Raw genomic sequence first — 19,271 nt, forward strand, 5'->3', positions numbered from 1 at the left:
TATAATTAAAGCTCTGACAGCAGCAGAATGGTTCAAGATAACCTCTGTTGTCATGTTTTAGAGGAACGCCACAGGAAGGAAGCAGAGCACTTCTACAACAGTGGACCTCAACCTGTGGGTCACGACCCAGAAATAACCACAGATCTGTTCTGATAGGGTCAATAACAACGGGGGGAAAACTATTCTTAATGCAAATAACATGCAGCTAATCATATTATCATGCAAATCTAAGATGACTATTAGAGACACAAAGTCTCACCAAATAATATTACAATTTAATATAAGAGATTTCTGTTTGAATATATGGTAAAATATAATTTATTCCTGTGATACAAAGCTGAATTTCCAGCATCATTACTCCAGTCTTCAGTGTCACATGATCCTTCAGAAATCATTTAAATATGCTGATCTGATGCTCAAGAAACATTTTTATATATATATCCCTATATACACTTTCCATATATTTTAGTCACTGCTTGTCCAATGTCAAATATTACTCCCAAAGCTAAAAGCATTCGAGGAGCACTGCTGCAGGGAACTGTCCCGTCCTCTGCTGACATACACCAGGAATAGTGAAGGCACACAGGAAGTGACTCTCTACCAGCACTGGCTGGAACTGGATATATAACAGGAAAAACGTCCTTCACAATGGGAAGGTTGATTCATCCTACTTCACACGCAGATGATGGATGGGGCCGCCTCAATGATTCTTTCCCCTCACAGGAGGAAAGAGCCACTCTTGGGACTAGATTAATTTAGACAGATACTGTAACACCTCAAGATCAAACGCTCCATGTCTAAAAACAACAAAAGGACACATATCACTCAAATTAACAGTGAAAGGAATCGTCACACTGAGTGTATGCTAACAGTTTAAACGTGAATATGATTAAAAATCATTTACTGTATATGAAAGCAGCTAAAGACCTTTTAACTTAAGCGCAACTATTAAAAAATTATTCATTTTAATTCATTAAAATAAAACTAAAATAAAATATTAGAAAAACTTAAACCTAACAAATACAAAACTTAAATTTTTCTAAAAAAAATTGAAATGTTGCCTTGGCAACTAACTGGAAAAAAAAAACTGTCGCAATACAGTAAAAGTTCAAGTGTTAAAATTACAAAATAAATTAAAGCTAAATATAAATATTTTTAAAAATGAATGAATTGACAAAAGCACAAAAGTTATTTAAACAACCTAAAACTGAACATATAAAATTAAAGCTCATTCAAAATATGAATAAATACTATAATAGTACACAGCAAATTATACTAAAACAACACAACACCACTAATCTTGTAAGATATTTTAAGTAATATTTAACCACATATTCAAACTAATTTTGTGTTTACTTAAACACTTTTGGTATTTCATTAACTCAAAGTATATAAAGGCCTATAACAAATATATAAAGTCATATTTTGCACATTAATTTTTATCATTACAGCATGCAGTGTGAACACCTGTGAAAAAAAAAAACACATTTATTGCCATTCAAGCATTCAGCATATGCTCATATATATTTTTGGTCAAGAGGGGTTCTGAATACCCAATATAGTGATAATATCACATTGACAATAATGATGCATGTTTCTTGAGCATCAAATTGGCATATTAGAATGATTTCTGAAGGATCATGTGAAACTGAAGACTGAAGTAATGATGGTGTAAACTCAGCTTTGCATCACATGAATAAATTACATTTTAAAATCTATTCAAATATAAAACTGTTTTAATAGTATTCACAATATTATAATTTTTACTGTATTTTTAATCACATATATACATACGTAAGCATAAAAGACATTCATTGATTCTTTCAAAAACATTTCCATTTTTAAAAACTTTTAAAAAATCTTACTGACCACAAACAATAGTGTATGCAATAATTTTAAGCATACTGTAAATAAGCAGCATTTTTAAAAAGTAAAAATTTCACAGAACATAAAGACAAACAGAAGCTGTTACGGAGGTGTTTGTTGCTATGTATTGTTTTGGGATGACCTAACCAAAAGGTGCCTGTCAAGTTACTGACAAATTCTTTACGCAGACATTTATTTCCATTTTATAAGAAGTCAGGATTAAGGGAATGTCTATTACATATCTCCCTGATTGTGAGTGATCTGGCCTCTGTAAACACAGAGTTGTCAGCCAAGGTCACGAGCACCTGTCTCAGCCAAGTGGGGCTGGCATGGGCTCTGCTTCATCTTCTCCAATATCATCACACAGCACTCCATCACGATCCTGAGATTTCACTAATCCCACAGGGATCCCAGACCGCGGCCAAGCCAAACATTGCTTCACCCAGCTCAAATCAGCCAAATACCATTCTTACAAACCACAGTCTACACATGAATGTCGCTAATGTAACAATTTCCAGACAATGCACCTGCCGTTCGAGACCTCTCATTGATGTAATTGAGAAAAACAAGCATCACACTATAGCCCTGTGATGTCCATGATGCACAAAACACAGATGGAATTGTGGAATCCAGTCATAAAAATGGAATTTACTGTACAATGCAGAATGTCTTGGAATATGCCAAAGTTTGGATGGATACATTAAAAGTAGGTCATTACAAAAACTATATATATACTGTTCCGTTTCGTGTCTTTACAGATCAATGTATCATCATAAGCCGCAATTTGGTTTTATTTGTGTATGTTTTTTTGACTCTCAAAGCCGTGATTTCCATCCACTTCCATTATATGACTGACAGACTGCAACAGTTTGAGTTAAAAATCTTTGTTTGTGTTCTACTGAAGAAACAAAGTCACCTACATCTTGGATGCCCTGGGGGTAAGCAGATAAACATCAAATTTTCATTTTTGAGTGAACTATCCCTTTAAGGTCTTCACAGCAACTCGTCAGAATAAAATACTGGTTTAACTTGAAGAAACCATGACAGAAATATTACTTAATGCAATGATAGTACTGCTACTAAATTTTTTAAATTATTATTAAAGCATTATTTTAAAAGGAATATTTACCAGAAAAATTATTTACCAGAATTTATTCAGCAGAAAAATGTAAATACACAACACACCATTTCTGGAAAAAGAAAGAAAGCAAGAAATTAAATAATAATAAATTTGATTTTTTTTTTTATAAAATCAATTAATTAGAGATACTTTTGATTATTAATATTTAATGAAACCATTAAAAAGGAATCCAGAAAAAAAATGGAAAAGAGAATGTCAAAGAAAAAAAAATAGCTATTTAATATTATAGGTTTCTTGATTTCAGTTAATTAGAAACAATATAATTTAACTGTTAAAACAGAGTCTAGAAAAATGAAAAAAAAAAAAAAAACACGTATTCCAGAAAAATTTAAATGTAAAAAATGGAATTTGGAAAAAGATAACATGGATTTCATAGGGCCCTAATCATTATACCATTATACTATGGGGCCGTTGCTTGCTTGAATCTGATTGGCTGACGAATGTTCTGAGGTGTGCAATTATTTTCTGGGAAACGCACAGCGAACGTAGTTCCAGGCAGCTCTCTTGACTGCATTACAGTTCCATATCACTTCACATAGTAAAACTGTAATAATGGAAATTACAGGACTAACAAAAACAACAACATGACAGACGATTTCTCGAAAGTAAATACACATGACATTTCTCACTAGCGAGGTAATAACAGCACTGTTTAGAGACGCTGCTGCAGAACACTGTTGAGGGACGCACAGAGGTAGTCTAATTCACACAAGCTCTCTCTCTCTCTCTCTCTCTGTCGCTGTTGCTCTCTTTCTAATAACTTCATTAATAACTGCATTAGAATGCTATCAACAGCTCAAGCCTCAATTACCAGCTTTAAAATGACATTTTGGAACCAGCAAAAGAGACGCTGGATGAGATGCGGAAGAAATAATCCTACTCACAATAGCGATTTAAGTACAAAAACCGGACGAATCCCTTTAATTGTATCATCTGATCGATGTCTTGAGGTGTGTTAACCGTAGTGAAAGTGGAATAATTGACTCCGGGCCGTTGAATTATTAGAAAAACTCTGCTTTGCGTCATGGCTGCATCACCACCTCGGTCGTGCATTATTTTTCTAATAATTCAACGGCCCATCATCAATTATTCCTTACATAAATAGCAATTTAAAGACTGTTTGAAGTTCAGTCCTGCACAGCCACTGGTAAATTGTCCTCTATGGCATCTTACCTGCCAGAATATGCTGTCAATTGTGTTTCCAAGGAAACCTTCCCGCGTTTCTGAGGACAGGAGCTTCGGTCCGAGTATCGTCATGAACTCATCAAAGTCCACCTGTCCATCGCCTGAAAAAAAAAATTAACATCAGAATCCTGCTCACAAATCCCAAAAGCTATATTTAAAATTGAAGGCATAATTTTATTACTGAGGGCATTAAAGGTGAGGTGTGTCATTTCTGAGCTGCTAGAGGCAGCAATATTTTATAGGTGGTTGCTAGGGTGTTGTTGGTTTCTAAATTGCCTAAAATGTCCAGGTTTTGGCTTTGTTTTTCATATTTACAGTACATGCTTTACAGTCCTCAAACATTATATGTGCACGTATTTGTATTGCTTTGACCATTCTCTGGAGATCACACCTTCTTGCGTGCCACAATTGGTCGATTATGAACAAAACCTGCATGCTATTGGTCAAACTATTTTTTAGTCATTACACTCTTAAACACATTGTTTCCAGAAGGGGGGTTTTCACAGTGATTCCATAAAAGAACCATTTTGGGTTCCCAGAATAACCTTGTTGTAGTGAAAAGTTCTTAAAGGGTTACTCCACCGCAGAACCATGTTTTCTTACTGTGAAGAATATCTACAGAACCTTTTTTTCCAATATAATGAACCTTTAGTGGTTCCACGGATGTTTTAGGTTCTTCATGGAACCAATGACGCCAATAAAAAAACTTTTATTTTTAAGAGTGTAGCCAAAACAGAGATTTTAGGCAATTTAGAAATCCCGACCACGACATGTCTGGGGAAAAAAAATGCTCATCGTTTTTGTTCATAAGTATTGCTTTAGCAAGCATCAGTAATCATTATATACAAAAAATGAATGCCAAACACCTCTACTGCCAATCGTACAGAGGAGAAGACTCAATCATTAGTTTGAAATTAACATATAAGATTGCTGGAAACACCACAGGGCCACACTGGGATATGAAGTATTTTAACATTGAAACACTCACTTTACCTTTAAGAGAGTTAATATACTGTATGATAACACACCACAGCTAAATACACTAACACATCAGCTGTTATGAGCAATCAGTCTAATTTTTTATTTTTTTTTAAAAAACATGTTTTCAAAAGTGCTTGAATGAGTGTGACCTGTGCTTGCAGAACTACATATTGGCTTCCTGAAGATGACTCAATGTGACAAACTTTAGCAGAACTCTGAACACTGATGTAAATCATTGGATTACATCAGCTGGCCACATTCATCTGATGTCTGGCAGTTCAGCTCACTGCAGATGACTGTGGCAAGGGATCATATCTCTTGAATACAGTGATGAAGGTCAATTGAAGTCATTCTGATTTTTATCCCAATTTTTTTTTTTTTTTAAATGACAACCCATCACACTATGTACTTGACACTATGTACTATGAACTCCAGAAGCAGCCTTTTGTTAGGAATACTAAAGAAGGTCAAAACCTTAATAACAATAACGGAAAGTAAAATACTTTGCTATCGTGCAGCAGTTTAACAATTTAACACTGCTTGCAACTTCTCTCATTTCCCCATTTAATTCTTTTTGGCTGCTAATACTACTGAGATACTTAGTCACATTATTTAGTCCCATTATGTGATTTTTAGAGTCATTCTACCATACCAAAATATAATATAATATAATATATATATATATATATATATATATATGTGTGTGTGTGTGTGTTGTGTGTGTGTGTGTGTGTGTGTGTGTGTGTGTGTGTGTGTGTGTGTGTATTATCATACAACCTGTATGAGTGTCTTTCAGCTGTTGACCACAATAGAAGATATTTCAAAGAATGCTGGTACCTAAACAGATGCAGGTAGCCATTGACTTTAATAGTATTTTTCTCCACACTATGTAAGTCAATGCTGTCGTCAACTGTTATGATGACAGAATTTTCATTTTTGGGTGACCTATCTTTTTAAAATCATAATTATTAGTATTTGTTATGTTTACACCTTAAAGCTCAATTTTCACTTATGTTATGGAAAATAGTTTTTCCCCCTCAAATATTTGAGCACAAATAGTTTTACCCATTTGCTTTATGACAAAAATATATATATATATATATTTGGATTCATAACCAAGAGCTCATGTATTTTATTTTATTCAACATTCTCTCAAACAGCATATATCTGTCACTGATGTTCATGCACATGCTGTTTAATATTACAGATTCATGACTTTAGGTTCAGAGTAAAAGAGTCTAGCTCTCTGATGATCCATAAAATGTCCTCAGATGACTAGGCAAAGAGTCTGACTCACAAAAAAAAAAAAAAAACTTGATTAAAATGTGATGAAAATTTTTTATTAAAGCAGAATTTAGCTGTCATAAAAATTAATGTGGAGCCCCTAATCTAAAGTGAACAGCCTGAAATCAAACTAAATGTCCAGTTACTGTTTTAAGGCCATATGCTAATAAAGCAGGAAAATATTACTGCTTTATTAATTCATATCCACTTAAACTCCTCATACAAAAAAAAAAGAGAGAGTCTTCGCTACAGATTCACTAAATAAATATGTCAGGCCCAGAAGCCTGTAGATTAGTTCTGCTGGCTTAGAGGGATGAAACTGAAGCAGACTGCTTTGAGAATAAAAACTAAACTAAAATTAACATGGTGACATCCAGCATCCAGTGTCTGCAATCGACAATCTTTCATGTCCAGAAAGTTTAGTAGATGAATCTTTATGAATATGAGTTACAATCAGAGCATCACATATGGACACTCCTATCAAAACTCACTGATATTATCAGATCTTCAAACATAAAAAAAAAAAATTCACATTTGCAATTTTTATGTACACTATACATACACTACCGTTCAAAAATTGGGAAAAATTGTAAGAAAAAAGGCTCTCATTTATATACACTGCATTCCAAATGATTATGCAAGTGACATATCAATAGGATTTCAGTACAGTAAAGAGTCAGATTTTTGTTTGTGTTGTTTTTCACGTCTTTTTAGATAACTGGTATCAATCTCAGACAGGTTTGGTCAATAGTTTGCCAGGTCTTCTTACGTAAATGGAAACCCTACTTAAAGAGGTTGTTCCACATTATTAAGTAAGTCACAATTCTCATGAAATATTGTGTGGAATAAAGATCTTTCTGAAGATGAAAAGTATGAATCAATGCAATGTCTTGCAAAAGGCATCAAATCAAACAATATTTCGCGAAAAGCAAATAGAAATTATTGAACTGTCAAAAGATTTGTGAGTGACTTTTAGACTCAGAGCACAGAAGATCTTGGTCAGATAAAGATTTATTAAGGAAAGTTTCTGTCAAACAAATGAACTGTATTGTAATGGCTGCTGTAAAAAAAGCCACTGCTGGGCAGCAGACAGGTGTTTGAAGCTTCTGGAGTCTCAAGATCCTCTCTACACAGACTGACAGTTGTGTGTAAAGCTGCGTTTCAGTCACTGCTAACCAAACCTCACAAAGAGAAACCTGCACAGTGGCTTCTTCAGAAATCTTCAGAAAGATCTTTCTTCCTCACCATATTTCACGAGAACTGTGACATGCTTAATAATGTGGAAAAACCTCTTCAAGTAGGGTTTCCATTTACCTAAGAAGACCTCAAATTATTGACCAAACCTGTCTGAGATTGAGACCAGTTATCTAAAAAGATGTGAAAAACAACACAAACAGAAATCTGACTCTTTATTGTACCGAAATCATATTGATATGTCACCTGCATAATAATTTGGAATGCAGTGTATACATTTATAACCTTTAAAAATATTTATATTTCAAATAAACGCTGTTCTTTTGAACATTCAATTCATACTGAAATGGAAAATGTATCATGACTTCCACAAAAATATTAAGAGGCACAACTCTTTTCCACATTAATAATATAATGAAGGCAATTCTGTATCTTCAAATGATTTCTGAAGGATCATGTGACACTGAAGACTGAGGTAATGATGCTGAAAATTCAAATTTGCATCACATGAATGTATAAGATTTTAAAATATATTCAAATAGAAAATGACGATTTTAAATTGTAATAATGTTTCACAATATTACTTTTTTACTGTATTTTTGATCAAATAAATGCATAAAAGACTTCCAAAACTTCCAAATGGTAGTGTATACAGTATATACTTAATATAAATCATACTGAGAGTGAAAAGGAGTAATAAAAGGTCATCTGAGTCTATGTGTGTGAGTCATTGTGGGGACCAGCTAATAGATAGGATGATGGGAAATAGATGGAAAAACAGCCAAATAAACGTACATGCTAAACACAGTCATTGAGGTATAAAAATATCATTTTTGCAATAAAAAAAAACAATAGAAGTCAATGAAAATTTCCACCGATGACAACAAAGCAAATGTGTGTCGGTGAGTAGAGGAACTCACCATCCATGTCCAATCTCTGCATGATGATTGCCAGCTCCACTTCACTGGGCATGTACCCTAGTGAGCGCATGGCCATGCCAAGCTCCTGCTTGGAGATGAACCCATTGCCATCCCGATCCAGGACCCTGAACGCCTCCCGGATCTCTGCCAAGACAAACAAGTGTGCTACTCAACACCTCAGGTGGCTTTCTATAATAAGACATCTCACTGGTCGTCCTCCACTGAGCAATGATTGCAGTGATTTGCCACTTTCTCTGCACCTGCTATTACACCAGTGGCGACACACACTGCTGTGCTGTTTCTTTACTCAAAACGCTCGTCAGATTCTTACTTTACTGTTCATTTTACTGCTGAAAACAGCACTAAAAATCTGAATTTTTACCAGCCACACAAACACATCTTAAGGCCAGGCTTTTCCTGGCTTTTTCTTTTGATATCTGCTCTACAGAGGAGGACTCTGCCTCTGAAATGCATATATATCTCGAATCGTGGAGACGAGGAGTTGGCTCCATCAAATGCATATTTTATAAACGATTCTTCTGTGAGGAGAAAACTTGTGGCAGCAAAGGATTGGTGTTTTAAAATAGAGCTTGAGTGTCACATCTCTGAAGAACACTTCGGTTGCGCTGCATGCTCGAGCACACAGCAGTACATTGGGTAATTTTGCCTACGTATAACGGCATTTGAAGTCAAGCAACCTGGGAATTAATACACAGGAAACAAAAGCTTTGACGACACACTGCTCTATTCTCATCCATCTAAATCAAAACTTAAGACTGCACATTATCACAGCAACAAGTTATGCAGTTATGCCAGGGTCATAGCTTATTTAAAATGATCCTTTTGATGAGAAAAAGCTATTTGAAACAATCGCTAAATTAATAATTATTTTGCCTTTTCTTTTTTGATGCATCCTGGACTGTGTAACTGATAGGCTACTATACTATTTCTATTACAATAATTGTATTCTAAGTCATTGAACAATTCCATTATACATTAAATTAGGGTTCCTAACTTCCTAATTTTTTTTTAATTAATATTAAATATTTTTTCAGTGACACTTCTAGTTGTTTCCAGACTAGGGAAATTTTTTACATTTTATAGTGAATTTAGAGATTTCTGTTTGATTTCCATTTTCAAATTCTGTTGGGGTCATATATTCAGTTATTCATTTGAAAATAAAAAAATAAAAAATAAAAACATTTATAATACATATATATAAACACAACAACAGCAGCAGCAACAACACAACAACAACAACAACAACAACAAGAACAACAACAACAACAACAACAACAATAATAATAATAATAATAATAATAATAATAATAATAATAATAATAATAATAATAATAATAATAATAATAATAATAAAGGACCAACTGGTAATTTACAATCTCAAAAAAAAAAAAAAAGGTTTGTTAAGAAATAAATTAAATAAATAAAAAATAAAACAACCAACCAACTGGTGAACAATCATTTATCCTTATCCTGAACAGTATGAAATTTTTAAAAAAGAATTTCCATTATGTTTTCCATTATGACTATTGACATTACAATACGTTTTTGGACTGAGGAATTTGTGAACATGATTTTATAGAGATTTCTGGGTCAAATTTTTTGCATTACTAAATTTAAATAACTTTCTAGTTATCAGTCATCAAATCTTACTCCACAAAAGGGCTCATGAAAAGCTATATCTAGTGAGATATTGGAATGCTTTAGAGCAAAGCATGACTATAAAAATCAATACTGACAAAAGAAGCGCACATCACTTTACATGATTTTTAAAACTCTATTAATTTCCAAGACCTTTCCAGTTGTGAAAATCTTTGAAATTCCCTTATATTTACAGTCAAATAATGTCAAATAATTTGCAACTCAAACCAAATCAGGATCAATCAGGCAGATGAGGTACCTACATAACAATAAGCATTGTCAGGAGAACAATATCTCCAAAAATATTCATCAACCCTTACATGTTTTATACTTTCACAATTACAGCCACACAAATGGCTTTTATATCAATAGCTATGTACATTTACACTGACAGTTATGTTTCAGAGCCAATTAAGAACATCTGTCTTAGGAAAAGGAGGCTCATAATTGTTATTCCACACAGACACACACATGCAATAAGACTTTAGCAGCGCTGCAAAGTGTTTGCACAGTAAAGGCATTAGATTTGTTTTTGTATAGAGGCAAACTCATGAATATATGCATAAAGAGTCTCTTGCGGATGTAAAGACTGTTTAAACAAATCCTTCAAAAACACTCCGTCCTCTCAATTCTGGCTATTTGTCTGACAAGCACTGTTCATTTTAGAGATGAAAATGGCAGATGATGTAATAATCAATTTTCAGATCTAATACGTTAAGATACAATGAGATTATGGTAAGATAATAGAAATGTCTTTCTTTCTACAACTGTGCTCTTGATATGGCTAGAGACTTTTAGAAATCAAAGACAAATTATTATTCAGCAGTTTGCGAGCATAATGCTCCTCTTAAAAGGGATAGTCCACCCAAAAATGAAAATGTATTAATTTACTCACCCTCAGGCCCCTGTAATCCATAGCCTCAAGCAAACGGTCTGGAATGATGTTCGGTTCGCAAGCGAATCGTTCTTTTGAACCAGTTCACCAAATCTGACTAAACCGTCGGAAACAATTTGCATCTCAAGCAGCACAGATCTATAAGTTCCTCAATCAAAACTCACTTTGGGATGTGCCCGACAATCACTCCGACTGGAAAAATGAGCCAAAGTCCTTATGTATATGATCCTATGATGCCGGTTTTTGCCAACTCATTCAGTGCTTCAGTTATTCCACCAAAACTGAGTAAACGGCTCCGACTCGGACCGATGAGCCAGTGATTTGCGCAGGTGGGAACTAAGCACTTCAATAAAGGGGTAAAATGCGAGTTTTTATGGTTTCTCATTGTTTATGTAAAAAGGTGAGATGATGAAGAAAAGTTTATGCTTTGAACATGTAAAACATCCATGTTTCACATCATTATTAGGTGCAGTTTAATATCATTGCGTATACATTGTGAAATTGCATGATTATGTAAACAAACTGGCAAATCGCTTATTTGAAAATAATCAATCTTCCCTGTTGGCCTGAGGCTATATAAGACCTTGGAACACAAAACCAGACATAAGGGTCAATTTTTTTTAAAATTGAGATTTATACAAAGGACAATATTTGGCCTAGATACAACTATTTAAAAATCTGGAATCTGAGAGTGGAAAAAAAGCGAAATATTGAAAAAAATCGCCTTTGAAGTTGTCCTAAATGAAGTTCTTAGTAATGCATACTACTAATCAAAAATTTAGTTTTGATATATTTATGGTAGGCAGTTTATAAAATATCTTCATGGAACATGATCTTTACTTAAAGGAGTCATCAGATGCCCATTTTCAACAATTTGATATGATTCTTTAGGGTCTTAATGAAAAGTCTATAACATACTTTGGTTAAAATTTCTCAATGGTAGTGTAAAACAACACCCTTTTACCCTGTCAAAAACAGCTCTGTTTACAGCAAGCTGTTTTGTTGCATGTTACTTTAAATGTTAATGAACTCTGCTGACCCCGCCCCTTTCTTCAGAGCCACTCTCTGAGAGACTGTAAACTTTAGCCGCATTCATCGTGAAACTTGCTAACTAGCACATTATTAGGAAAGGCGACCACAAATGATTTGCATGAACAAAGACGCATTAAGTTAGATCGGGGCACATTCCCTTCAAAAACAAACATACTCCACTGCTATGTTCATTATTACATCCAACAACAAAACACCTCAATCGCTTAGAAGAGATTCTTGTCTACAACCACTCCAGAGTTGAAACAATGGCAGACTGTTGACAGCTTACTTAACAGGCCAGAGCTGTGATAAAACCAAAGATTGACACCACTGTCAATCAACAATCATGGGAGGGGCCTGTGCAGAACTACGTCATTCTGCCAAGATTCTGAGATTGGCTTGATATGAGAAAGGGGTTTGGATTTATCAAGATTTAAAAAAAAAAGCACTGGGTGGATTTTTATCATTATAAGGTGGTTGTGTACACACACTGCCAACACACATCAGTTCAAACAACATGTTAAATTTAATTTTGCATCCAATGACCCCTTTATTATCCTAATGATTTTTGGCATAAAAGAAAAATTGATAATTTTGACCCATACAATGTAGTGTTGGCTATTGCTACCAATATACCGGTACTACTTATGACTGGTTTTGTGGCCCAGGGTCACATACAGTATATTGCATGTAATTGTAAATAATGTTTGGAAATAACATGTAAATGTAAATAACATTCAGTTTCTTGCACAGACCAAACATTTTGCTTTGTAAGACCTCAATTTATCGTCAGGAGCCACGGGTATTAATTTTGTGTTGCCTTTACTATGAAAGTGATGGCAGCAGTTAACTTGCACTTTATGAATCACCAAGGACTGCAGTTTCAGCTAAAACATGTTGCTGTTCTACTGAAGGAAAAAAAGTCACCGTAATTGTTTGATGTAATGATGTTATGTATTAATTTTAAATTTCCATTTTGGTTGAACAATCCTTTTAACATCTGGGAAACCTAGAAAAAAAAACATCAGCAGGGCTCCAGCAGCTGCATTTCACACTTTGGACTGTTTCAGAGCAAAACCAACAAAGTCAATCACTTGTAGCATCTCTGTACATCTGCAGATGCCCCGCGGTGTTAATATGTCACTTAAGCATTCATTTTCAGGCCTCAAGGGTTCAGTGTATCTCTCTTCATGAGAAAGGCAGCGTTAATTGATTAGCGCTCTGCTTCACTCGCCCCGATTCATGATGAAGATTCATGATTGGGGGGGACATGTGTGGCTTTGATCATGATTTTTATACAATTTCTGACATTTGATTTATGATTTAATGCCTGATTTACATATGAATACCAAAAACACTTCAGGGTAACACTCTGTAATAGCCTTCATTAAAACGTTATTAATAAAAAATTATATAATTCTTAAGGGATCAGTAATTCATCCTCATTCAAAAATAATTATACATGAGTACATAAATCAAAGTTAGATGACTATTTATTATCCATTAAACACAGGTTATATAATATAATATATACCATTTTTTTTTCTTTTTTTGCATGTTTTGCCTTGCTCATAACTTGCTTCAAAAAAAATTTGTTAGTTACCCTCACATTGACTTTTTTAACTCTGCATATATTTGTTTAGTAAAATTACTGTTGCTTTGGGTTTGCAGAAATATTTGGTTTATATTAGTGCTAAGACAGGCATTATTTAGCGATTTTGACTTATAACTGTATACAATATGCTAACTTTCCTCAAAAAAAATTTATTAACATGTTTTCCCAAAACTTCAAAATTGAATCATGACATTTTTAAATCAGACATTTTTAAAAATTTACTGTCTGATTACTGTCACTACCGAAACATGGGATTTTTTGTTAAAAATAAAGTATATGAAATTATCAACTAAGATGTTATGATATTTTTTGGTTCAATGTACATTCAAACTAATGAATCCTTAACTTGAAAATCAGTATGATCAACTTTTTACCTTTTACAAAGACAAATAGAATACAAAATACAACAAATCTCATAAATTACACTTGAAATATTGTTAAAAAAAAACATTAATTGTCATGAATGTACCTCTGAATTTTTTTTTTTTTTTTTAAATGGTAAAAAAATATATTTACAATCTACTGTAGATGTAAGCAAAATCTTAATAGGTCAATATAACCCTTCTTATTAAATTATTTTTACTGTGTTTCGGTAGTGACAAATTTTGGGAGAGGACAAATATTCCAAAACTTCCTGAAAATACAATATGAGAATTAACTTCCCAATTACTAGAAATACATTGGATATTATACAATTTGCATACATACAAATTTGATGTAAAAAGACACATTTTTTTCAGGACATTTCCAACTCTGACTTTGGACCAATTCTGTAGAATGGCCCACATACAAAGCCTACAGAATTCTTTTTTTTTTTTTTTTTTTTTTTTAAATAACCACTTAAATTTCAGTCTGTTCCTTACAAAAATCTATCATATAACTTCAGGAGACTTGAAATGGTTGTGAATTTTTTTCTAAATGAAAACAATAATACATATACACAAAGAAAATGTATTAATTTTTGAGTGAACTATTCCTTTGATGAAAATTATTATAAAGTGTCACTCAACTCTGAATAACCAATTGGAATTTTAAGTCACACTCACAAAAAGTGGTAAAAAGTTTTACCTTAAAAAGTGCATAGAATTTGTGTTTATGTCTGTAAGTGCATTGCTCACCGTCTAGTTCCTCCACGGAGATGTTGGCGAGCTGTTCACTATTGCTGTGCTCAGACAGTGAGCGACTCAAATAGTTCCCCTTGTACAGCAATCCTGCCGTCACATGGTGGAACGGCATCTTCTCCCTGAGAGACAGAGAGAACAGAAGAACATACTCAACCAACCAGACCAAAAAACACGGCAATGGTTTACGCAAATCAAGATCCAAGATCCACATTAGACTATGACAGAGCACGCTTAAGTTGATTATATGAAAATGATCATTATTGTCTCATGGAATGTCTCCATGGAGGGTTCATCCGATATGACTTTGTTCAGCAGACATCAATGTACTTCCAATGTTCAGCTGCATTATTAAGTGAAGATCTTGTTGTAAAAGAATACAAAGGGTGTTTCTGTGCACATGAGGATTAAAGCTAATGAAATAAGTAGCCATAAAACGGCAAGCTATTAAAGCTGAAAGTGTACACTGGCCCTCTGAATTACCCTTGTGTTTATGAACATATGGGTGGAGTTTTATGAAAGCACAGTTATTGTTTACATGTGTTATTTAAGTGCCATTACAATCCTGCTGACACTTGCAGTTTTCACAATTAACAACTGTGTTTTCTCCTATATAAACTACTGGTCTAATAATATGGGTTTTATGATGGCTGATACCAATAACACGAATCTAGGGTGAAGGATGGACAACATATCCTTCAGAAATCATTTTAATATGCTGATTTACTGCTCAAGAATAATTTATTATTATTAACAATGATTAAAACAGTTGTGCTGCTTAATCCTTCTGTTTAATCTGTGAAAAATATATTGTAACAATATTTATAAAATATTTTGTATACAAAGTAAAGTTTTTGAAATTATTTCTCGTTCCTTTTTTTAGTTTTTTTTTTCTTACTGGCCCCAAACAATGTGTGATTTTTATAATATGACCTAAAAAAAATGGTAAAACTTTGTTTTAGTGTCCTTGTTACATTTTACTTGTACTTTCTACAGTGATAACAGTGAATTATGCATAATTTTAAGCAACTAACCGTAAACCAAATGCAAACCATTTAGTAAGTACATGCTGTTAATAAATATTACTCAGTATTTAATTGAATAATTGCACTGTAACAGGGACAACATAAAACAAAGTGCAACCAAAACATTTGAATAAAAATTAAATTAGTCAGTAATTAAAAATTATATATTCTTAAATAAAGATAGATTCGATTTTGTATCTGAAACTATGTATAATGACCATTTCTGTTCATCAGTCATATACAGGTCAATATGATAATGGCTGCATAATGGACAGTATATTGATCCTGTCACTAATATAAACTGAATAATTCTGCAAACTCAAAGCAGCAGTCATTTTAGTAAACAAATGTATGCAGAGTTCAAGAAGTCAACATAACAATAACCACAAATCAAACTGGAATTGCTCTTTATATGGAAATCTCTCATTTCTCAGACGTCATGGTTAGCATGAGCGGAAATTCTCTATTAATTATTCAGCACAGTTACAGCCATGGGAATCATTTTAATACAATGGCGTCAGATAGAGATGTGAGACAGAGTTTCTCTCAGTAATTGGGCTCCGTGTTGATTAGAATGAAGTGAGTGCCTTTCGAAAACGTGAGTTTTAAAAACGGGCTTGAGTGTCAAAAGCCCACTCAAAATGCACAGCACTCCACATCCTGCAGGCCGTTTCACAGATCAAGATGGGTTCTGTGCGTATCAAGTACTCCCACAAACAAACCCACTGAAGGCTTTACTGTAGTTCCTGGCTCAAGGCCCATGTGACAGCCGCCAACCATGCACTAGCCGTTATTAAAATACATTCAAAAACAAATATAAATCAAGCTTTCAACAATGTAAAATTGAAAGCACAACTGACCACAGCATTTTACTTACTTACAGAAGTTGAGTGTTTATAAAACTTCACAGTTCTGGTTGACCGATATGGGTTTTTCTATATCTGATGCTAATAATGATATCTAGAGAATAGGCTGGCTGATTTAATACTGATATACTTTAGAACTAATAGGTCTGTGGTCTTTTTTATTATTTATTTTATTTTACAGCATAACAATGACCCACTAACTTCATTATATATATATATATATATGTATGTATGTATGTCATGTATATATATATGTATATATATATATATATATATATATATATATATGTATATTATATATATATGTATATGTATATACTATATATGTATATACCATTAGATTAAATGAATTCATAAATTTTTGTCTTTTCTCTTATGTTCACCAAAACTGCCTTAAATCAAAATAGTAAATCAGTAATATTGCAAAATATTATTACAACCTAAAATAATAATTTTATATTTAATCATGTTAAAATGTATTTTATTCCTGTGACGCAAAGCTGAATTTTCAGCATCATTACTCCAGTCTCCAGTGTCACATGATCTTTGAGAAATCATTTGAATATGCTGATTTGATGCTCAAGAAAAATTACTTATTTTATTACTACATTTTGTTTCTAGAGTTTGTTGAAGAATAGAAAGTTTGAAAGAACAGCATTTATTTGAAAATAACAATCTTTTGTAAGAATGTAAAAATCTGTATTAATACTTTTGTTCAATTTAATGCATCATTGCTGAACAAAAGTATTAATTTCTTTACAAATAAAAATCCATCAAATCTTACTGACCCCAGATATATACTCAATAAAAGCTTTTGACTACTGTAATGACTGGAGTCTTCAACTCATGTGAACTGTTTTAAAAACATTTTCCAAAAATGCATCTGATTTATTTATCGGTAAAATACTTTTTAAATTAGTGAGTAGACCTTACAAATTTCTCTGTTGTCTGTCATGTTATGCGGATTTACTGAGATTTACTCACTTCAGCAGAGCTAAAAGCAGCCTTTCCTTCAGACTGTGACGCTGAACTGCTGGTGTCCTGTACAGGAACTTAAAGCTCTCATGGGGACAATGTGGTCACCCAGCAGGTTAAATACCACCAGACCGTCAGCAGAGAGCAAGAGAGAGAAAGAAAAGCCACTTGAAGCAGCAGTCAGCATGAAGGGGCAGGAGGTTCCAGATCACAGACTACGCTTTGGGACGTGAGCCCACAATCACAGTATGTGCTGGGCTACAGCCAGTTACCAAATCAGAGTAAAACACATACAGCTTGAGCTCGTGGTAGTAGTCTGCTGAAGGACATATCCCATGATGGATGGCACACCCTTGTAAAATATGGATGCTGCCTTGGGATGAATGTAGAAGACTGGGGTTTGCTTTAATGGGGCAGTTGATTGGGATATGCAAAGCCTTTAATGGCCTGAGAGTAGCTTAAAATCTCTCTGGTTCAAGTCCAGAATGTCTCTATCAAATGTGGAGATGTAAATGTCTTCATTTTTACTATCACTTGGGCTACAGCAGAAAGATTCCGTAATTAATAAAAAAAATTAGAATGTTCGAAAGAGTAGAATTGATTTTAAATAATAAACAATAAAAAAAGTTTTTTTTTTTTAAGTTGTAAAACTCTCTCCTGACACTTTTGATCAATTTAATTAGGAAAGAAAATCCCTTTAAACTGTAATATATAATAAAAACGGACGCAGATTCTTTTCTTCAGCTGAGTTCTCATTAATCTACCATAAAGCTTAATGTCCGAAATGATTAATAAAAGTGAAAGATTATAATTAGCCTTTGGTGGAATGTTTCACGCCAGTGAATTAATGTCTGTAATTATTTTCAATGTGAAAGCTCATTAATACCAAATATTTAGCTTTTTATTTCTCCATCTTTATAGGGTACTGTGTGAAGGACTATAAAGAACCATATGTCAACACTTTGCACATGTAGAGCTGAATTGGCCAAATAAATCATTGTCCCCGAAAGGGAAAAAGCACAGATGAACTGTTTATGTGGGCCATTTTAATTAAGGTAATTATCACACTGCCTAAAGGTTCATTAGCATTCAAATCAACTTCTTGTTTTCTAATGGTCCCACTTTGTTGATGGTTGATGTTTGCTGCTTTAAAACAGCTCATGAAATTACTCATAAATCTTGCTATACTACAATTAATTTTTATAACTGGCTAACATCACAATTATAAATACACATTTTAAAAGTTATAGAATCTTAGTGAGGAAAATTAACATTGTTGTCCAAAACAGTTTCCTTTCGACTACACAAGACATTCTAGGATGGCATGTACATTTTTTATTACTGTATATATCCAAACCCAGAATCCCTGGGGCTAAGCCTGAGTATGTCCAAGGGGAAATTATGACTTATTTACCTGCTATGCTTTCACATGATAAACTGCCAAGTGTAAATGACAACTGCATAAAGCCAAAGGGACTGCACTTGGCAAAAAAAGTATTGCATCAGTTTACA

General features: G+C 33.6%; 1 protein-coding gene across 2 annotated transcripts in view; it reads right to left on the reverse strand.

Moving 5' to 3' along the window:
• The window catches only part of LOC109103133 (calcium-binding protein 8), a 50,138-nt gene that overhangs the window by 27,050 nt on the left and 3,817 nt on the right, over positions 1 to 19,271 (reverse strand). For both annotated transcript variants that reach the window (XM_042739286.1, XM_042739285.1), the window contains exons 2-4: positions 14,891 to 15,015; positions 8,572 to 8,715; positions 4,181 to 4,293 (exon numbers count right to left, since the gene is read on the reverse strand). In XM_042739286.1, the coding sequence (XP_042595220.1) occupies positions 4,181 to 4,293; positions 8,572 to 8,715; positions 14,891 to 15,008 (375 nt within the window). In that variant the 5' untranslated portion in view covers positions 15,009 to 15,015. The remainder of the gene's footprint in view (positions 1 to 4,180; positions 4,294 to 8,571; positions 8,716 to 14,890; positions 15,016 to 19,271) is intronic.

Source organism: Cyprinus carpio, chromosome B15 (genome assembly GCF_018340385.1).
Source record: "Cyprinus carpio isolate SPL01 chromosome B15, ASM1834038v1, whole genome shotgun sequence".
NCBI lineage: Eukaryota > Metazoa > Chordata > Actinopteri > Cypriniformes > Cyprinidae > Cyprinus > Cyprinus carpio.